The sequence below is a fragment of the Rhinopithecus bieti genome, unplaced genomic scaffold, assembly GCF_001698545.2.
Source record: "Rhinopithecus bieti isolate Rb0 unplaced genomic scaffold, ASM169854v2 scaffold_3714, whole genome shotgun sequence".
Lineage (NCBI taxonomy): Eukaryota > Metazoa > Chordata > Mammalia > Primates > Cercopithecidae > Rhinopithecus > Rhinopithecus bieti.
In genome coordinates this window covers 100,199-120,501 of record NW_016804161.1, presented here as the reverse complement: position 1 = coordinate 120,501, position 20,303 = coordinate 100,199, and the positions used below count along the sequence as shown (strand labels likewise).

The window sequence follows — 20,303 nt, the reverse complement described above, 5'->3', positions numbered from 1 at the left end:
TTTTTTTTTTTTTTTTTTTTTTTTTTTTTGAGACGGAGTCTTGCTCTCTCGCCCAGGCTGGAGAGGGCAGTGACAACGCGATCTTGGCTCACTGCAAGCTCCACCTCCTGGGCTCATGCCATTATCCTGCCTCAGCCTCCCGAGTAGCTGGGACTACAGACGCCTGCCACCACGCCCGGCTAATTTTTTGTATTTTCTTTTTTTTAGTAGAAATGGGGTTTCACTGTGTTAGCCAGGATAGTCTTGATCTCCTGACCTTGTGATCTACCCGCCTCGGCCTCCCAAAGTGCTGGGATTATAGGCGTGAGCCACCGCGCCCGGCCAGCCTTCGATCATATTACATAACCTCTCTGTGTCTTCTTGACTCAGTTAAGATTCCCCTTCCCACTTAGGCCTGACAGGCCACTCTCTTCCTCCTATGCCTGCAGTGTTTGTCATGTTGACATGTGCCTTTCGCTATGGCCGTGATGACTTGGAAGTGATTGGTCTGACATTCCGAAAAGATCTGTATGTGCAGACCCTGCAAGTGGTCCCAGCTGAATCCAGCAGCCCTAAGGGGCCCCTCACAGTCCTACAGGAGCGACTGCTGCACAAGCTAGGGGACAATGCCTACCCCTTTACCCTGCAGGTACTGACCCCAAGCCCTGGGCAGGCAAGGTCTCCAGGGAAGATTAAGAGAGGAAGCTCAAGAAAGACAACAAGGGAGAGGGTTCCCTATTTCTTTTGCATTTGTTTATATTCTTTTCTTTTCTACTTCTTTTCTGATCTCCTTTTTGTCCCCTAGATGGTGACCAACCTGCCCTGTTCTGTGACACTGCAGCCAGGTCCTGAAGATGCAGGAAAGGTGAGGACTGGGTTCTAAGAAAGAAGGATAGATGGTAGTGCCAGGGAAGAGGAACAGTGGGATAGTCAAGACTGGAGAAATGGACAGCTAAGGAAAGTGGTCAGGCATTTTCTTATAGGCCCATGAGGAAGGGAGGACAGCACTGGAAATTAGCTCTCTTTGCCCTTGTCCTTTTATAGCCCTGTGGGATTGACTTTGAAGTGAAGAGTTTCTGTGCTGAAAACCCGGAGGAGACAGTCTCCAAGAGGTATTCTTTGGTTGTCCCCAAAAATCCCTGCCTCCAGCCTCTGCCAGGAAACAGATCCTGCTCTCATGGATATAGCCCCACTTCTAACCTCCACAGCATCGTCGCCACCAGTGACACCCGGTTCTGAGCCCCCTCTGACTTATCTTCTTTGATCTAGGGCAGGGGTCAGCGAACTTTTCTGTAATGGGCCCAAAAAAAAGAAATAATTGACTTTTTGAGCCATGTAGTCTCTGTTGCAAATACTCAACTCTGCTGTTGTAGTGCAAACACAGTCACAGATAGTATAGAAATGAATGAGTGTGGCTGTGTGTCCAATAGAACTTTACTTATGAACACTGAAATTTGAATTTCATGTAATGTCCACATGTCATAAAATAGCATTGTTCTTTGATTTATTTCAACCATTTACAAATGTAATATAACCATTCTCAGCTCGTGGGCCATAGGAAAACAAGCATCAGGCCAGATTTGGCCAGTGGGCCACAGTTTACTAACCTTTGGTCTACATACTTACATTAAGGGACTAGAGGAGTTCTCTGAGGGAGGCCTTCCTCTGCTCCCATTCTTAAGTAACGATTGGACTACGAGGGTGGCATGGGAGAGGTCTATGGGTCTGAAAGGAGGACGCTCTGGCTAATCCCTTGGTCTCTGCTCAGAGACTATGTGCGGCTGGTTGTTCGGAAAGTACAATTTGCACCACCAGAGGCAGGCCCTGGCCCCTCAGCCCAGACCATCCGCCGCTTCCTTCTGTCAGCTCAGCCCCTACAACTCCAGGCCTGGATGGACAGTGAGGTTTGTGACCCCCACTTTTTGCCTTCCACCCCAGAACCCCTCTGATGCCCTTTCTTCACTGATTTCCTACTTGGGCAGGCAGAGATGGGAGCCAGGGTGGCAACAGTGCTAAGGAAGCAGGGGTTCTAGGTCTCCATCTGCGCATTCTTCCTCCAGCCTTGACATGGGTCCCTCTTCCTGCTTTAGGTTCACTACCATGGAGAACCCATCTCTGTCAATGTTTCTATCAACAACTGCACCAACAAGGTCATCAAAAAAATCAAGATTTCAGGTGAGTTTCTTTTTCCATCCCTGTGCACCTGGTCCCAAAGCCACAGGTCTTTTCCCAAAATTCTGCCTCACTTACCTGTCTGCATTCATCTAGGCTTTCCTTCTACCATGGGCTTGTCAAAATGCATATCTTATTTTGTCAATGAGCATGTCTCACTGCATCATGTATAGTGTGCCTATGTATAAGGTCACATCTAAGGACACTGAGCTGGGGTCTCAAGGATGACTGACTGATTATAATCATGTGCTTTTCCTGGCTTGTTCAGTTGACCAAATCACAGATGTTGTCCTGTATTCACTAGACAAGTACACCAAGACTGTGTTCATTCAGGAATTCACGTGAGCTGGTGCTGGGGCTAGGGTCAGAGAGCCAAGGGGTGGGGTGGTGGAAAGAGGTCCAGGAAGCAGGTGAGGGGTTGGGGAAAAGGGTGGTGGAAGATCCCAGGGAGGGATTCCCAGGAGAACTAGATGGAAGAGATGCAACTTACCCCCAGGAGTCCCATCACGATGCTGAGCGAGGGCAGGGGCATAAGGATTTCCCACCAGAACTAATTCCTCCCAGTCTTCACAGTTAAGCATGTCACCTCTCTTGGATACTCCAGTAGGTTCTTGTATAAGCTTGTACAAGATACTCTTGGGAGTAAAAGTATGCTTAGTCAGCAAGCCCAGCCTAAATTCTTCTCTTGTTCTTCTTTTGAAGGGAGACTGTAGCTGCTAATTCCAGCTTCTCCCAGAGCTTTGCAGTAACCCCAATCCTGGCTGCCAGCTGCCAGAAACGGGGCCTGGCACTGGATGGCAAACTTAAGCATGAAGATACCAACCTGGCCTCTAGCACGATGTAAGCTCAAATGTAACTCTCAGCCTCCATTTCCCACCCCTCAACCATTCCACATGCTACATTTACAGCTCTGACATTTCATCTTCAGTGAAGCCTATCTGTTTTTTAAAGTGTCTCTAGGGCAGTGTTCAGAGACTCCTCCAGGCCTAAGGGCCAGCAGCAAGCTCAATAATGCCTGTGGGACCAACGGCAGGCTTAGATCATAGGCAGAAAAAAAGGAAAACATGGAGAGGAAAACAATCCTTATGCTGTATACGATTTCACAGTTCACAAAGGTCCTACATACGTACTATGTTATCTTTGTGAGAATCCCACTAAAGTAGCCTGGATAGGTGTTCTTATTTCCTTTTACACTTAAGGACCCTGAGGCTCAGAGAGAAGAAGGAATTCATTTAAGGTGGCATAGCTGTTAAGTGGTAGACGTGGACAGGATTATATCACATGTCATCCGGCTCTGAATACTGTGATCTCTACAGAAGCTACTCTCTAGAAAAGATAAAGATGGAGTAGAAGACTAGGAGATGAGAAATGGAGGAAAAGGAGGACAAAAAAGGAAAATGATGCAACAGGAATTAATAGAATTCTAGGAAGTCATTCACTTGGTTCTGTGCCTTCAGAGGCCCTAGTGTTAGATGTGTCTCCCACTAAAAACCGCCTGCCACTATCTGTCAAGTGTAATCCCTCCATCTCTCCCTACGCCTTATCAATCAAGTAGCTATAGACTGTTATTGCTAGAAATACCCTTAGAAATCATCCAAACTGCATTATTTTATATGTAAGAGATCAGCAGCCCAGAGCAATGAAGAGATTTTCTCAAGCTCATACAGCTTTCAGTGTCTTATTTTTCAATCAGTGGGTTTTTTACTGAACACCTATTACATGCTCATTCCTATGCTAAGCAATGTGGAGAATACAAAGAAGTTTAAGACAGCCTTCAGTCAATTTATGGCCTAGATGAGGAACAAAGAGAGATGCAAATACAACCCAACAGTTAAATGTTAGTGCACGTGGTTCAGAGTAAACATGCAACAAAGTTAAAAGAAGCCAGGAGAGCTGGTGAGGGCTTCCTGGAGGAGGTAGAATGAGCTAGATCTTGAAGAATGTGAAGGATCTGGATACCAACAGAGGAAAAAAGAGGAAAAAAGAGAGCATTCTAGACTAGGGACACAGCATGGGCCAAGGCTAGAAGGTGGGAATCCACCATGGCATGTTCTGATCATGGAGAGAAGATGGGTCTGCTTAGGTTGTATCCCAGGAGTTAGGGCAGAAAAGGTTAGAGAGGCTAGATCGGGCAAGGTTGTTAGGGGTCTTGAAAGTCAGGCAGAGTAGTTGTTATATTCAAAATGTAGGCTCTTGAGCAGAGGGTGACATGGTAAAAGTGAATGTTAGGAAGAGAAATGTGGTCTCAATGGGTAGGAGAGGTTAGAGCCTGGGAGATATTCTGCAATAAGACTAAACATAATAGGGTGTGGTGATGGGAATGCATGAGAAGAAACTGGGGACTGAATGAATTACTCCTCATGCTCCCAAACACCCCAAAACAAATACTACAACCTCCAGTATTAGACCTGGAATGGACAAAGAGCTGCTGGGGATCCTGGTGTCCTACAAAGTCAGAGTCAACCTGATGGTGTCCTGTGGTGGGTAAGTGAGGGTTCTGGGTCTGTCTGGGAAGGGGCTGAGGAGTCAAGGGTTTTTCGCTTGTTTTTCTCCCAGTTAGATTGACCCAATCAAACCATTCCCCACCCCTTCTCCCAGACCAGGTTCCCAAACCGGTGAGCTCAGTGAGCAAGTCACTTTCCCTTCCAGAAACCCATTCTGTGGCTGGCTCATTAGGTCTTATGATCCCTCATCCCCTAGTGAAACTAGGTTGCCCCTTCTCTATTTCCTGCTGCTAATTTTGGGTGTCATTCTACCCACAGCATCCTAGGAGACCTGACAGCCAGGTGAGAGACTGTGGGGTGGGGGGACTTGGGCAAGAAGAGGAGGACAAGGGGATAAGGAGAGCAAAATAATGATTGATTCGGGAGGGTATGAGGGCATCCAAAGACTGGAAAACTAAGGGAGGGAGGTCCAGGGATTGGGCTTGTAGAGAGAGGAGATGTAACTCTACCTTGGGATCCTTGCAGTGATGTTGGTGTGGAGCTACCCTTGGTCCTGATCCATCCAAAGCCATCTCAAGGTGAGTGACCAGGTGGAACTCACAGGAACGGTTGTCCTGAGGACTGGGGTCCAAGCTATTCTGATCTCATGAATTGGAGACTAGCAGTTTGCCTGGGGATGGAATAGCAATAGGTAGGCTGGGTGTTTAGGTTTTCAGGGGAAGTGTGTGTGTCATGTGTGCTGGAGACGAAGGATTGGGAAGCGGGGGGGAAAAGTAAAGATACTTCTTCAGGGAACCGAAGAGCCCCTAATCAGCTTCAGCTCCGTTTTTTCCCGCCCTCTCCATGCTTGCTACAGAGGCTGCTAGGTAATGGAATACAAGACTGGGAAGCCCCATTCCCCTCTTCCCATTGCCACCCTTCATGTTATGATGATGGAAATGTGAAAATGCTTCCCTGGGGTGCTTTCAATACGTGTGCTGTGGAAACATATGGCTTAGCTTCGTGTCACAGTTCCCTGCTTTTCATATGCCCTCCTTTCCCTTTCTGCATCCCCCCCGCCCTCCACCTTCTGCTCTTGTTGGAATCATCCTTCCCCCTCATCCCCTTCCCATTTTCTTTTCCTTTTCCCCACCCCCCTCGCCCTTACTTCTTTCGTCTTTCGTTCTTTGATACCTTCCCTCCTTCCCACCCCTCATCCTTATTTCCCTTCCAGTGCTCCTGGGGGACTTTTGTGCTGGGAAATTTGGGCGAGAATGGAAGGAAACAAGCCAGAGTGGCTGATGGAGGAGTGGGGCACCAAGAGGGGCCGAGGAGCCTAGCTGGGAAGCAGGGAGGGGATCACTTTTCTGGGATCAGGAAAAAAGAGTGGACACGGAGGACACCCAGAAAGGGGTTCCTAACCCTCCATTCTCTTCTGCTGCTTCTGCAAGCTCTGAGGACATAGTCATCGAGGAGTTTACGCGGAAAGGCGAGGAGGAGAACCAGAAGGCTGTGGAGGCCGAGGGAGATGAGGGGAGCTGAGCACCTCGCTCTGGTGCCCGTCTGTGTGGGAGCCCCCACTGTAACACTCTAATAAATCAGTGTGTTCAGATGTGCCTGGCCATCTCTTGCCTATTTCCTCTTCCTGGAGGATCATGGAACTGCTGAGAACAATCTTAACCACCTCCACCCCTTCGCCGTGATTACACTACACTTAGCCCATGCTTTTCCCTTACGCTGACCCCAACTTCCTCTGACACGGTCAGTGGCCGTCCCTCCCTCCACCCCGTGACCCCACTCGAGTGGTCATAGGATTGCGCTGAACAGGAGGCACAGTGCAAGCTGTGAGGAGGGGGCCGAGGGGGCGTGGCCGTGCCCAGGCCTGGGTGTGAAGCCAGTGGCCGTCAGCAGACGTCAGTAGAGTATGGCATGACGTCTGGCGGCGCAGGCTGAACGTCGGAAGCCATTTTGGCTGCACCTACCTGAAGCGATGTCTGCCTTTGGTCACGACAAGGCCTGGATGGAGGCCGGAGGCTTTGGCCTGGAGGCTGCTGAAAGAACCGAATACCAGTCTCTGTGCAAATCTAAACTCTTATTCCTGGGAGAGCCGAGCGGTGCGGGTCTGGGTTGGGCTTTGGGGACAGGGAGGTGTAATTGGTATGAAATGGGGTGGGGCATTCTCTGGGGAACCGAGTTCCTCCTTGTTGGGAAAGGTTGGAGTGGGAGGAGGGAGGGCTCATAGAAACTTTGGGGGGAGAAACGGCACCGAGGGCAACGATTGGCCTGCTGAACTCCCTCACAGTAGGGAAGACATCCGTCATCACCCGCTTCATGTACAACAGCTTCGGCTGCGCCTGCCAGGTAAGCCCACCACCGAGTCATATGGTACATTTTTGCCGCTCTTCTTGGCGGACTCACCTGGAGATTCTCCTCCTCAAAGTTATGTATTATAAGCATTGGGAAGTGGAGCCAGGACAACTTCTTGAAGGGTCATTCTCCACTTTGGGTTCTAAGACTGCCTCATATTGGGAATAGAGGGAATGCTGGAGTGTATCTCACTTTCTTTTGCAGGCAACTGTTGGAATTGACTTCTTGTCTAAGACCATGTACTTGGAGGACCAAATAGTGAGTGTTAACTCTCATACCACAAACCCTACACTTCAACTCCTTAGGCCTATTCATCACAGTTGGGTAGCACCATCAAAAAAACTGAAGCCTCTTCAAATTACCAAGCCCTATGATGTTTCTTGTTCTGTCTGCCTTCATCTAATCTCCAACTGTAACATAAACTCCAAGAGACCTTGAATCCTTAAATCTGCTGTGCTGTAGGGTCTTCCTGAATCAAAACAGTATATTGAAATTGGTTGGACCTGTCCTAGGACTGTAGGCCACTTGGTTTGAGGCTATAGCAGCCACTTCTCAGGGATCCACTCTCCCCGACCTTTTGTATTCTGCCTTTATTAGGTTTGAGCTTTTTAAAAAGGCTAGTTTCTTTTCTACCTTTCCCCATCTTCTTCCTGAACATTTGTTTTATGCAGGTTCAGCTGCAGCTATGGGACACAGCTGGCCAGGAGCGCTTTCACAGCCTAATTCCTAGCTACATTCGTGATTCAACTATTGCAGTGGTTGTCTATGACATCACAAGTGGGTGTTATGCAATGTTTTATTTCAAAAGGGGATTATAAAGGGATTGATAGGGAGATTGATAAAATTAGCAGAGAGGAAGTGTTCTCTCCAAATCTCTCCTAAATGTTTCAACACTCTGCAACATACTCTCTTGCAGACATCAGTTCTTTTAAGGAGACAGATAAGTGGGTAGAGTATGTACGAGCAGAAAGAGGTGACGATGTTGTCATCATGTTGGTGGGTAACAAGATTGATTTGGATAACAAAAGGTAAAGTATAACTACAATTTCTTCTGGCATACCTAAAATTCAGTCTCTATGGGGAGGGTCAACTGTGCTCTATTTACTTGGGGAGGAGTTACCTTAGTCTCCTCTGCCCACTACCAGCATTGCAAGAGAGGAAGGACGGGGGGCGTCCCATCAGGGCACAAGGATATGTGGGGGGTATAGGAGAGAGTCCCCACCCTGTAATCAGACGAGTCATGGGTTTAAGCCTTCTAGAGTTCCTGGCCCTAGGTAAGCATCATTACACCTCAGAAGAATCTATCCATATCCAATAACTCTGGCCCTTTCCATCATTTCTGATTCGTCCAGACAAGTCACTGCAGAAGAGGGTGAAGAAAAATCCAGAAACCTCAATGTGATGTTTATTGAGACCAGTGCCAAAACCGGTTACAACGTGAAAAAGGTAATACTTGTTTCTTTCTATACTTTAACTGCATTCTGTCTGTAGCTACTACCACTGTTCACTCTTTTGGATAACCTTGGCTTATCTTTTGTGGGGTGGGGGTCAAGGTTCATCTCCCCATCATGTATCTCAAAGGCCCTGAATTATTCCAGCCTCAGAACCTGACCTTTTTTTTCCCTTTTTTTTTTTTTTTTGGTCACCATTCACACACACACAGCTGTTCCGGCGTGTGGTTTCTGCCCTTCTTTCCACAAGGACTTTACCTCCACCAAAAGAGGGGAGTGTCCTTTTTCCTAGCTTTGCTGGGGTAGGGAGTATACAAGTAGAGAAGGTAAGTTTCCTTTGCTGAGTTGATGCCTGAGTGGTACTTAAGGGGAAAATGGGACTAACTTTAGCCCAAAGTAGTTCGTTGGTTTGCCTTTAGGTGAGAGGGATTGTAAGATAAGAATTCCTCTTCTACATCTCCTAGAAGCTGACCCTGGGTGTTGAGATTTGACTCCAGTCACCTCACTGTATTAGCTTCCTTAACACACACTTCAGCAGTTGAAATCGAACTGGAATCCTTTGAGGAGTCAGGCAACAGAAGCTATTGTTCCCGTTGACAGCTTAGGCTTTCTCTGCCTCATTTGATGGATTTCTTACATTTGGGGTTGCCATGCCAGTTCTCCGCCCCACCTCGTTTTATGATACATGGCCACTTACTCTCTTCCAATTCCTAGGCTTGGGGTAAAACAGAACCCCTGAAAGTGCTATCATTTTTTCCCGACTGCATCTCACAGCTACTGGGTGGAAGCTTCTTGCAGCACCTGGGAATTCTACCTTACCTTCTCTGATGGCTAAAAGACATCTGTAGAGAATACAGTTCTATAGCAGCTGACATACTTCAAAGGCCAATACAATTCATTCTCCACTGTTTGTTGTTGTTTACGTACACCCTCAATAAATGGTTCTTTAACCTAAGGCTGTTACTGCTTGTGCTTTCTCCACACTATACCTATATTTCCACAATGCAATTATCTCATGTTGGTGCCCTAACATGGAACCAATCCAAGTATCTCAAGTGAGAACCAATTTAGGGCAGGAGGGTTTTTGCCTCTTAGGCCCATGGCACCTGGCTGGGACTTTTACCATGTTTTCATACTTCTTAGATACATTTTTTAAGACCTGCTAACCACAGGGAGAGTCTTGGACCTCAACATTCAGCCAAGTCACCCAACATGCCTTTATGGAAGTAACCAAGCTACTATTTTCTTTCTTTCGTGGCCAATGTGGGGCAGGGGTCAGCAAAAGGAGCACAGAACAGGATTTCCCAGGAAGCATAGAGAGAGCTACATTAATTCTACCTCCAGCTCTGCTCTCAAGGGATGTTGCCACCTAATAATAGCACTGAGGCTCTAGAAGAGGTATGTCAGTAGAGCTAGGGTGGGATATATAGGAAGAACCAGACCTTCCTCATACAGTATAGTACTACTATTTAGAACAATGTTTCCTACATTTGAAGACTTATTTACTTATTTCCTTTGCTTCTGTAAAAATCCAGATTTCCAGATTCCACCTCAGACTAACAGAATCATTGTCCAGTAGACAGGTCTATAAATATATATTTAAGTTCCCCAGGATTCTTTCAAGGCAAATTCTGGGACTTCATCATAGGGGTACATCACCCCACGCCACAGTAGAAAACTTTTTTTTTTTTTCCTTTGAGACAGTCACTCTGTCAGCCAGGCTGGAGTGCAGTGGCACCATCTTGGCTCACTGCAACCTCCACCTCCAGGGTTCAAATAATCCTCCTGCCTCAGCCTCCCGAGTAGCTGGGATTACAGGCAGTGTGCTACCACGCCCATCTGATTTTTGTATTTTTAGTAGAGATGGGGTTGCACCTTGTTGGCCAGGCTGGTCTCGAACGCCTGGCCTCAAGCTATCCGCCCGCCTTGGCCTCCCAAAGTGGTGGGATTACAGGCATAAGCCACCACACCCAGCCTCACACCAGAAAACTTTCAATTCCAAATCGGTATTTTGAACATGTCAGTGGCGATGGCATAGGCGTGACCAGGAATCCTGTAATGGTGGATTGGTAACTAAAGATCTAGGAACATGGCAGAATGTTATTTGGGGCTGGGGTGAAGAAAAGGGAGAAGTCAGCAGTTAGTACTACTCAACTTACAAGTTGGAAACTGTGAACCAATTTCTTACTGCTGCCTCAGAAAAGAAATGCATCTAAGCCCCTTCCTTAGTTTATGCTCCAGATCAAAGAATGTGGGAAAGAAGAGAGAATTATATTAATACTGTCCCCCGCAGAGAAATGTTCAAAGCTCCTAGGGGAACGGGCAGTTTCTTTCAGTGCCCCTCACTCTATGCCATTCCTTAGTTATACTGTGGTTAAAATTCCTCAGCCTCCCTAATGTTCTGGTCAGACATCATAGGTAGTTGCGAGGTAGGTATAGTGTTGGTCTGTTCCTTCCAGTGGCTCCTCTCTTTGGAAGAGCTTTTTCTTCCCTCGATAGCATTTTACATCCAATCGGTAACATTCAAAAGCCACACCAATATTTCTTCAGCATTGTGTTTTACTTTTTGGGGGAGAGGCTAGGAGGAGGAAGGCGTGAAAACAGGGTCTCTTTGGAGTCTCAAAAGTGTATGAATCCTCTGGTAGTACAAGGATGGGATAAGATGGTCAGGGAAGTCAGATGGAAAATCCCCAAGATTCTTTTTGCTACTGATTTCTATAATTAAAATGTGACATATGTAAGGGAATAGTACATGGTATTCAATAAATGTCAGCTGTCTTTCCTAACTAGGTTCCTCACAGGCTAGGTTATGCCTAGATATCATCCTCCTTTCAGGGAATGAAGCTCACCTAGAAAACTAGGGAACTAAAAGTGCAATACAGTTTGGGTAATGCAGTTGGTTAGCTGTCTCCCCATCCTCCCAACTCACTATTCCAGGGAGGGGCTGAAAAAAGAAGTGGCTCTCCTGAAGTCTAGTTAGCATGTCATGGCAGAGTCCACATGAAGGGCTGTGGGCTGCAACTTTCTAGTGCACAGTCCTCTCTTTTTGGCGATGATAATCTGAAGGAAAGAAGAAGAAAAGGAGGAACAGAGCAGGTTATCTTCACACTTGAGCTCCCGATTCCCTATCCCCAACTTGTAGGGCCTCTAGTTATCAGTATTTAAAGAGTTCTTATTTAGGGCCCTGTCAGGAAAGTGAAAAAAGTGGCACTTACTATAGGGAAAGAAGCGGACACGCATGCTGATTTCACGAGCTGTCTTCAGGATCTCAACAGCCTGGAAGGAACACAGCAGCTTGTACAAATGAAGAGATATGACCCAAGACAGAATCATAACATGGGGAAAGAGATTTGCCACTCCAACCTCTGTATCACTAATAGCTGCTTCCCTCTGGTACTTTCCCCAGGAGAGGTGCTTACTTTCTCTCTCTCTTTTTTTTTTTTTTTTTGAGACAGGGTCTTGCTGTGTTGCCTGGGATGGTCTTAAATTCCTGGGCTCACGTGATCCTCCCGCCTCAGCCTCCTAAGTAGCTGGGATTACAGGCGTGTATCACAGTGCCCAGCAAAATGCTTTCTTATTAAGTTACAGATCAGGCCACTCCTGTTCAATATGTCCTATTTGAGATGGCTTCTTGCAGCACCACAGCCCAAGTACTGTGCTTACCTTGCTGTGCTCAATATCTTGGAAATCCACATCATTCACAGCTAGAACTTGGTCCCCTTCCTGAAGTCCTGCTCTATGTGCATCAGAGTCAGGAATTACCTGTTGGTAAAGAGAGAATACATGTGATTGGGATGTGATAATTGCAGAAGACTGTCAGTGAAATTCGGTGCTATTCAAATGTAAGGTGTTATTGTTTTTCTGTGATAATCTATGCAGACAGACGGCCTGCCAAATGAAAAGTTTAAAGTGGGAAAGGGGGTGTCTCCATTATACCCCTTCTATGAATCCACTGAGTCATCCTCTCAGCCTTTGGGACATTAGGGTTCTGCAATCTGTTAATTTAACAAAGGGAAGTAACTATCCATATTGCCTACTGGGCATAAATACCTTGGAGATGAAGATGCCTAGCTGGGAGGCCTTTCCTCCTCGGATGTTAAATCCCAACTGTAAGACAAGAGCACAGAATGGGGGCTCAATAGAGACCACAAACACAAGAACAACTAGTAGCATCATTGTGCAATAGCTCAGCCTGTGTGTCCCTGAGAGGAAAGTCAGAAGTTGTAGAAGTGTTATCTCGGCTTTTCTGTCCACAAGAAGGAAAGTTTCCTCACATCTGCACCTGCTTTCCAATCCATCCCCCCAACACTGCCAACTTCTGGTATGGATGAATCTAGCCTGGAATAAGGTTTCATAAGTTCACCTGAGCTCCAGGAGGCTTCTTCAGTGTGATGGTTCGGGGCAGAAACTGGGTCAACTCATTGTTGTAGTCTGGGTGGTGCACCCTCTGCAAGACACAGCAACACCAGAAATTTTACCAGTCTTACTTCACACCTACCTTCATTTGGATCACTAATGAATCACCCTGAAGTCAGGAAAAGGAAAGGTCATAGACTTAATTTAAGTAGAACAGATAACACTGACTAAATGAGTAGATGGACAGCATTGGGACAGCCCAGTAGCTCCCCATTTCTTCACTTTTTTTTTTTTTTGAGATGGAGTTTTGCTCTTGTTGCCCAGGCTGGAGTGCAATGGCTCAATCTCGGCTCACCGCAACCTCCGCCTCCCAGATTCAAGCGATTCTCCTGCCTCAGCCTCCCTAGTAGCTGGGATTACAGGCATGTGCCACCGCGCCCGACTAATTTTGTGTTTTTAGTAGAGACGGGGTTTCTCCATGTTCGTCAGGCTGGTCTCGAACTCCCAACCTCATGTGATCTGCCTGCCTCGGCCTCCCAAAGTGCTGGGATTACAGACATGAGCCACCGCGCCTGGCCTTCGCCTCTTAACAGTATGGAAAGGAAGGCTCCAAATTTCCAGAATTAACCGGTGTGAATAGACCCCAGCAGGAGGCTTCCACAAAGAAGTTCCCAATGGGTCCTGTTGCTCAGAATCCAGCTTCTGGGTCTTCTGGCTACAAGTGCTAAGATGCACTCTCCATGTCACCTTCTAACCCTGCCATCCTACCTTTCATGCATCATCTCATGCCCGGGGGAAAAAATCTCCTACTCAGGAATACAGATGGTTCCCACCTCATGAGGAGGAATCCATGCTGGAGGATTCTCATAGGCAGGCAAGAAAACCACCGGGTAGTCATCATAAGGAATCCGGCTGTCCATCTCGGGCAAGGCCCTGGAAGAGTGAATCAGAACAGACAAAAAGTGGTTCAAAAGGGAGAACAGCCCAGCAAGTTTCAGAAAGCAGCTCTAACTCATTCCAAGGCAATCAGTCTACGGGCACAGCCCACATCTAGGTGTTAAGGTTGGAGGAGAGCAGGAAGGAAGAAGAAAACTCTTAACTTAGCTAAACATCTTCTGGATGCCAAGCAACCTGCCAGGTACTCTAGAAAGAGGACCCCATTTTTCACAACAATCCTGCAAAACAGATGTTACCGTCTTAAATCTGGAGAAGAGGAAATCAGGGTCGAGTCTAAAAAGATCTACTTTCGAAGCCCAAGCGAGTGTTAACTATCCGCAAGGACTCGGGGCAAGGCACCACCCCACATTTCCTAGATGTGATTAGTAATGGTAGGGTCCCCAGATCGACCCTTCCTTCACCTGACCAGCCACCTCCCACGTCCCCGCCCCACATTCTGCCTGAGTCCCGCGCTCTCGGCCGCAAAAACGCCGCACCACCTCACCAGTGGGCAGTCCACAGCGACCTCAAGCTCCGCTCACCGCCAATTCAATCTGGGAACCGGAAGCGGATGCTCCGCAGGGTCGAAAAGAGGCCGGGCCAGGGTGCGACAAACTGACCCTCCCCTTCCCACCGCGCCGGCCTGCGCGCGCCGACGTGCGCGCTCCGCCCTCGGCATTCCGCACTGCAATTGGTTGGCGTCTCCGGGACGGATTTGAAACTTGGCGGTTAAAGCTCCGTCTGGGACAGGGCGGCGGGAGACCCAGGGAGAACGGGGAAGGGACATTTAGTTTGGTGAGTTACGGGGCCACACCTTAGCTCAGAACCTGTTTTTTCCCGGTACCGTAGGGCTTTGGTTCTTTGTCGCTGTCCCCGTTGGAGTTTTTTCTTTGCCTTTCAGACGCGCGTGCACTCTCTTTAGAGTGCAGGGCTGACGGACGGTCCAGCCCTGGCCAAGTCCTGGAGAGTGAATCTCCCAAGGCAGTGTTCCCGCTGAGAAGGGTCGGAACCGAGGAGGACGCCCTCCCACCCCTGCTGACCTGCTAACATTCATCAGCGAGCCTTCTTTTTCCCCCTCGGAGAGACGGTGCTGAGATAGGATCATGAAGGAAGAGGTGAAGGGAATTCCTGTAAGAGTGGCGCTGCGTTGTCGCCCTCTGGTCCCCAAAGAGATTAGCGAGGGCTGCCAGATGTGCCTTTCCTTCGTGCCCGGAGAGCCTCAGGTGCGTAGCAGAGTCCAGAGCCTGTGTCTGAACAGCTGGGGCCAAATGGTAACGAGGGGTGTGGTCTTGCCTTTCATTTCTTCCCTTACGTCTTGTCCCTTGCCTTCTCTAGGTGGTGGTTGGTACAGATAAATCCTTCACCTACGATTTTGTGTTTGATCCCTCTACTGAACAGGAAGAAGTCTTCAATACAGCAGTGGCGCCACTCATAAAAGGTGTATTTAAAGGTGAGGCGATTTGATTCCTCGATCATAGCATATATATTCCTTGAGCATATACCATGTGCCAAGCACTGTGCTTGGGCACTGCAAATACAGGAACGGATGAATCATGATACATGCCTTCAAAAAGCCCTTAGCCTAATAACATTTGTGAAAGTCTCTCTACCCTTGAAGCTAGTTTTATTCTGTATTTGTTCTATGTGGTTCTGTTCATCTTTGACTTGTATATGTTTGTGTTTATCCTGGAACTTCATTAGATTATAAACTCTGTGGTGGTTGCTGAAGGTGATAAGTGTGCCAGCCTACTTGAGTCTCAGGCACTGCAAAGCTTATTGAGGGATTCAGGTGATAAACAATATAGCTTCGAGGCCCTGAAGGAGTTCAAAGTCCAGGGAATAGGAATGAAGATAGATGATTACATAAATAATTTTGAATATATAAAAATTTTTAAATTTTTTGTACTTACCTTTTAGAAGAAAAATTTTTCAAGTTAAAAATATACAACAGAGTCAGTCCTGTAGAAGTAGCTCTGCTCTCATACAAAGTGGTATGAAAAACAAAAGGATGACTCTAACTCAGCTTGGGGAATTTGGGGTGAATTTCACAGAGTGGGAAAACTTTGAGATAGGTCTTGAATAATGAGTATAATTCTTTTAGCTGGAGAAGGGGAGTTCCTAAAGCCTCTGAATACTATGACCAGTTAATAATCTTTATTGCGGAAGCTAAGTCTTTAATGCTGTTGAAGACCATAGCAGGGTTCTAAAGAAGGGAGCAGTGCCTGAGAGATGTCTAATTATTATTCTAATACAGTGGTTATTCAAGATTCAAAACAGAGGTTCATTTAAAAGAAGTAGAATCATGGCATGCTAGTGCCTTAAAGTTGAAAGAGACATTTGTGTATCATCTAGTTTGTTTTTCATCCAAAGAAAAATGCATTCTAACAATATCTGTTAGGTGAACTGCCAGCGTCTAAAATTTTTTTGACAGGGAACTCACTGACTCACAGGTAGTCCAGTTGAGATTTGGGTTTTGGACAAGTCTAATTATGTTATAAAGATCTTTATATTGAGATGAAATTTGCTTCCTGGTAAGTTCTACCCGGTGATGTTAGTTCATCCCTTTAGAAGCCTTCTTCCAGGCAACAGCTATTCACATATTTTTTCACATTTTTTTGTTTAATGATTGGCTCAAGGAACATTGAAATTTTTGTTTCAAAATTTTAAGATATTAATGCAATAATTTCAAACGTATAGAATGTTGCAAGAACAGCATAAAAAAACATTTTTTCCCTGAACCATTTGAGATGAGTTGTTGGCCTGATACCCCCCATACTTTAGTGTATATTTCCTATAAAAAAGGACTTTCTTCTAACTTACCACAATACAACCATCAAAACAATAAAATTTGCACTGCTACATTACTACCGTCTATTCCTGAAACCCCATTGAAGTTTCACCAATTGTCCCAGTAAATATTTTATGGCAAAAAGATCTAGTTCAAAATCACATTGTTTTATTTAGTTTTGCTGTCTGTTTAGTCTCCATTCTAAAACAGTTCTTTAATCTTTTTTTTGGCTTTTATGATTTTGACATTCTTTAGTCTTTTTTTGACTTTTATGATTTTGACACTTTGAAGATTACAGGCCAATTATTTTGTAAACCGTTTTTCAATATTGTTTTGTCTGGTGTTTACTTATGATTAGATTCAAGTTGTGTATCTTTTAGCAGGAATATCACAGAAGTGGTGCTGTTTTCTTCTCACTGAAGCCTATTGGGCAGCACATGATTTTGATTTATTCTGTTACTACTGATGTTCATTTTGATCATTTGATTAAGGTGTTAATCTGCTGGGCTTCTCCACTATAAAGTTAATCTTTTTCCTTTTTACGTACAGTATTTGGAAGACCGTTAAATGTTTCTATCTAATTCTCTTCTCTTTAATTATCCCCGCCTTTCCTTTAGCCATTCCTAAAACAATATGGTTTTCAGACCCTTCACTATCTGGTCAGATTCCTCAGGCTATCCCTCCACAGCTTAGTAAGAGCACCACAGTTCTACTTTTATATTCTTAACTTGGGAAACTGATAGAATTAAATTATGTTCTTTAAAGGCAACATAAAGTAGAAAGTGATTCCAATATACATGTGTTTGCTTAACATTGCCCTCGGTTGCAAAAACAAAGCCAATATTTTTTATAGTCAGCTCAACAGCACCCTCTTGTACTCTGAACTCCTGGTACCACAGAGCCCTGAATATTTTGTAAAAACTACTAAAACCTCGTTTCCCAAGTTATTGCTATCTACATATATCTGTGGTATTGCAGAAAATTATGAAGTGTTATTCTCTTGCCCCATAGTCATGCCAGCTACTACCAGCGATCTATTACAGTGAAAATCTCAATTTAGCATCTTCTTATGATCTTTCATTTAGACCAACAAGTTCTTTCAAAACTTCAAAGTTTTCATTTAGATTAAAACATTGTTTCAAAGTTTAAAGGGTTTTTTCCTTCAGACTGCAAAATTATCTTGCTAAATAGCAGATAACAGCTTTGACATAAATATGATGATCATTTAACAGAGAAAGCTTGCTTTGTGTTCCTTGACAACATGTCTGCCACACTAATAAGGGACAGACTTTCCTAAGGTCATTATTTTTTTCACCTTGAAGTACATTTGGATTTGTAGTTCCTTTTAGGTGCCATGCTTATAGTTTTAGAAGCTACTACCGTACAATTAAGTAGCAAATTATAATCATGCATCAGTTAATGACAGGGATACCTTCTGAGAAGTGCATTATTAGGCGGTTTTGTCATTGTATGAACATCGTAGAGTGCATGTATACAAACCTAGATAGTATAGCCTCCTATACACCTGAGCCTACTGTTCCTAGGCTACAAACCTGCAAAGCATGTTACTGTACTGAATACTGTAGGCAGTTGTAACACCGTGGAAAATATTTGTGATCTAAACGTAGAAAAGGTGAAGTAAAAATACAATATGAAAGGTAAAAGCTGGTACAACTGTATAGGACACTTACCGTGAATGGAGCTTGCAGGACTGGAAGTTGCTCTGAGTGTGTCAGTGATGAGTGGTGAGTGAATGTAAGGGCCTAAGACGTTATTGTATACTACTGTGGGCTTTATAAACACTGGATACTTAGGTTACACTAAATTTATTAAACATTTTTTCTCTCTTCAATAATACATTAACCTTAGCTGCTTATAACTTTTTTACTTTATAAACTTTAATTTTTTAAATCTTTTTGACTTATTTGTAATAATGCTTAGCTTTAAACACGAATACATTGCACAGCTGAATAAACATTTTCACCCTTTGCATCTTTATTCTGTATGCTTTTTTCTTTTTTTAAAAAAATATATTTTTTTACTTTTTAAACTTTTTGTTTAAGACCCAAACATACACATTAGCCTAGGCCCACCCAGGGCCAGGATCTTCAATATCACTGTCTTCCACCTCCACGTCTTGTCCTACTGGAAAGTCTTCAGGGACACTAACATCCATAGAGCTGTCATTTCCTATGACAACAATATCTTCTTCTGGAATACTTCCTGAAGGACCTGCCTGAGGCTGTTTTACAGTTAACTTTATCATAAGTAGAAGGAGTATACTCTTAAAAATGATAAAAAGTATGGTATAATATACTAAACACATAAACTAGTAACAATCATTTATTATTATAAAGCATTACATACTGTACATAGTTAGATGTGCTATACTTTTATATGACCTGCAGTGAAGTAGGTTTCTTTACCCCAGCATCAACACAAACATGTAACATGTTGCACTGCAGTGTTATAATGGCTAAGTCAATAAGCAACAGGAATTTTTCACCATCGTAAGTACATTCCACATGATTGAAATGCTATTATATGGCACACGACTGTAACATTTGAAGTTAAAGTGAGAATAACCTATCTATTGTCTAATTGTTTCTTTATAAAATCTTGCTACAATTGTTTATCTTCCTCTAGCTTCAATCCAAACTTTGAATTTATGGGATAAAACGAAAATGCCCACCGGGCGTGGTCGCTCAAACCTGTAATCTCAGCACTATGGGAGGCTGAGGTGGGCAGATCACTTGAGGTCAGGAGTTCGAGACCAGCCTGGCCAACATGGCGAAACTCGTCTCTACCAAAAAATACAAAAAATATTAGCTGGGCATAGTGGCGCGTGCATGTAGTCCTAGCTACCCTGGAGGCTCAGGTGGGAGGATCACTTGGGCCTGGGAGGCGGAGCTGTGATTGCACACACTGCGCGCCAGGCTGGGTGACAGAGTGAGACCTTGTCTCAAAAAAATGGGGAGAGGGAGTGCTGAGTAACTAGTAATTTGGATTATCTGACAAGAGAAAATATAAAAACTAATCTACAAAATAAACATTTTTACCAGAACTAAGCCCAAACAGAAATACACTTTTTATTGAAGCTGAGTCTCCCTCGGTGGCCCAGGCTGAAGTGCAGTGGCATGATCTGGGTTCACTGTAACCTCCGCCTCCTGGGTTCAAGCAATTCTCCTGCCTCAGCCTCCCCAGTAGCTGGGACCACAGGCACCACCATTACACCCAGCTAATTTTTGTGTTTTTAGTACAGACAGGGTTTCGCCATGTTGGCCAGGCTGGTTTCAAACTCTGACCTCAAGTGATCTGCCTGCCTTGGCCACCCAAAGTGCTGGGATTAAAGACGTGAGCCACCACGCCTGGCCAATAAACTCAAACAGAAACATACTTTATGGGTCTTTCTGCAGACAGTACTGATAACATAAGTGATAACGAAAAAGCCTCTGTTCAATAGTGCCTTCTATTTAATAATTTAAAAAATACAAATGGGGGAAAAGAAAACACAAAATATTTACCATCTTTTGGCTTGGTGCGGTGGCTCACACCTGTAATCCCAGCACTTTGGGAGGCCGAGCTGGGCGGATCACAAGGTCAGGAGATCAACACCATCCTGGCTAACACGGTGAAACCCCATCTCTACTAAAAATACAAAAAATTAGCTGGGCATGATGGTGTGCGCCTATAATCCCAGCTACTTGGGAGGCCGAGGCAGGAGAATTGCTTGAACTGGGAGGTGGAGGTTGCAGTGAGCTGAGATCGCGCCACTGCACTCCAGCCTGGGCGACAGAGCGAGACTCCATCTCAAAAAAAAAAAAAAAATTT

At 45.2% G+C, this 20,303-nt stretch overlaps 4 protein-coding genes across 7 annotated transcripts in view; 3 read left to right on the top strand and 1 right to left on the bottom strand.

Moving 5' to 3' along the window:
* ARR3 (arrestin 3) overlaps nucleotides 1-6,116 on the top strand; it is a 19,423-nt gene extending 13,307 nt beyond the window's left edge. Inside the window, exons 6-17 of one of the 2 annotated variants that reach the window (XM_017867044.1) lie at nucleotides 429-628; nucleotides 785-844; nucleotides 1,024-1,091; nucleotides 1,748-1,883; nucleotides 2,070-2,154; nucleotides 2,420-2,492; nucleotides 2,854-2,991; nucleotides 4,552-4,635; nucleotides 4,914-4,937; nucleotides 5,121-5,173; nucleotides 5,452-5,461; nucleotides 6,026-6,116. In XM_017867044.1, the coding sequence (XP_017722533.1) occupies nucleotides 429-628; nucleotides 785-844; nucleotides 1,024-1,091; nucleotides 1,748-1,883; nucleotides 2,070-2,154; nucleotides 2,420-2,492; nucleotides 2,854-2,991; nucleotides 4,552-4,635; nucleotides 4,914-4,937; nucleotides 5,121-5,173; nucleotides 5,452-5,461; nucleotides 6,026-6,116 (1,022 nt within the window). Of the gene's footprint in view, nucleotides 1-428; nucleotides 629-784; nucleotides 845-1,023; nucleotides 1,092-1,747; nucleotides 1,884-2,069; nucleotides 2,155-2,419; nucleotides 2,493-2,853; nucleotides 2,992-4,551; nucleotides 4,636-4,913; nucleotides 4,938-5,120; nucleotides 5,174-5,451; nucleotides 5,586-6,025 lie in introns of those variants that run through there. The other variant, XM_017867042.1, reaches the window with a different exon arrangement.
* A 395-nt stretch (nucleotides 6,117-6,511) lies between these two features.
* On the top strand, nucleotides 6,512-9,467 carry RAB41 (RAB41, member RAS oncogene family). 2 transcript variants are annotated; one of them, XM_017867040.1, is made up of 8 exons: nucleotides 6,512-6,688; nucleotides 6,877-6,935; nucleotides 7,146-7,199; nucleotides 7,613-7,718; nucleotides 7,858-7,969; nucleotides 8,294-8,387; nucleotides 8,605-8,718; nucleotides 9,107-9,467. In XM_017867040.1, exons 1-8 carry the CDS (start codon nucleotides 6,565-6,567, stop codon nucleotides 9,218-9,220), a joined length of 777 nt encoding a protein of 258 aa, XP_017722529.1. In that variant the 5' UTR covers nucleotides 6,512-6,564; the 3' UTR covers nucleotides 9,221-9,467. The 2 variants fall into 2 exon arrangements, with proteins under 2 accessions (XP_017722529.1, XP_017722530.1); XM_017867041.1 differs by lacking the exon at nucleotides 8,605-8,718.
* A 1,466-nt stretch (nucleotides 9,468-10,933) lies between these two features.
* Nucleotides 10,934-14,395, bottom strand: PDZD11 (PDZ domain containing 11). Of its 2 annotated transcripts, XM_017867052.1 has the most exons (8): nucleotides 14,190-14,395; nucleotides 13,849-13,923; nucleotides 13,582-13,681; nucleotides 12,756-12,839; nucleotides 12,443-12,499; nucleotides 12,056-12,154; nucleotides 11,608-11,668; nucleotides 10,934-11,452 (listed from the first exon to the last, which is right to left on the bottom strand). In XM_017867052.1, exons 3-8 carry the CDS (start codon nucleotides 13,666-13,668, stop codon nucleotides 11,418-11,420), a joined length of 423 nt encoding a protein of 140 aa, XP_017722541.1. In that variant the 5' UTR covers nucleotides 13,669-13,681; nucleotides 13,849-13,923; nucleotides 14,190-14,395; the 3' UTR covers nucleotides 10,934-11,417. The 2 variants fall into 2 exon arrangements, with proteins under 2 accessions (XP_017722541.1, XP_017722540.1); XM_017867051.1 differs by lacking the exon at nucleotides 13,849-13,923 and having other exon boundaries at nucleotides 14,190-14,309.
* A 371-nt stretch (nucleotides 14,396-14,766) lies between these two features.
* Nucleotides 14,767-20,303, top strand: part of KIF4A (kinesin family member 4A) — a gene marked incomplete at its 3' end in the record, with an annotated part of 103,927 nt that continues 98,390 nt past the window's right edge. Inside the window, exons 1-3 of the mRNA XM_017867037.1 lie at nucleotides 14,767-14,907; nucleotides 15,020-15,134; nucleotides 15,602-15,675. Coding sequence (XP_017722526.1) covers nucleotides 14,788-14,907; nucleotides 15,020-15,134; nucleotides 15,602-15,675 — 309 coding nt within the window. The remainder of the gene's footprint in view (nucleotides 14,908-15,019; nucleotides 15,135-15,601; nucleotides 15,676-20,303) is intronic.

What these genes read in the sequence shown, in the direction of transcription:
- RAB41 (XM_017867040.1), top strand. Translation starts at nt 6,565, where the DNA reads ATGTCTGCCTTTGGTCACGACAAGGCCTGGATGGAGGCCGGAGGCTTT. An exon ending in ATTGATTTGGATAACAAAAG is followed by an intron (nt 7,970 to 8,293) that starts GTAAAGTATAAC and finishes TGATTCGTCCAG; the next exon opens with ACAAGTCACTGCAGAAGAGG. An exon ending in GGAGTATACAAGTAGAGAAG is followed by an intron (nt 8,719 to 9,106) that starts GTAAGTTTCCTT and finishes TCCAATTCCTAG; the next exon opens with GCTTGGGGTAAAACAGAACC.
- PDZD11 (XM_017867052.1), bottom strand. Translation starts at nt 13,668, where the DNA reads ATGGACAGCCGGATTCCTTATGATGACTACCCGGTGGTTTTCTTGCCT. An exon ending in CATGGATTCCTCCTCATGAG is followed by an intron (nt 12,840 to 13,581) that starts GTGGGAACCATC and finishes TGTGTCTTGCAG; the next exon opens with AGGGTGCACCACCCAGACTA. An exon ending in AAGATATTGAGCACAGCAAG is followed by an intron (nt 11,669 to 12,055) that starts GTAAGCACAGTA and finishes TGTTCCTTCCAG; the next exon opens with GCTGTTGAGATCCTGAAGAC.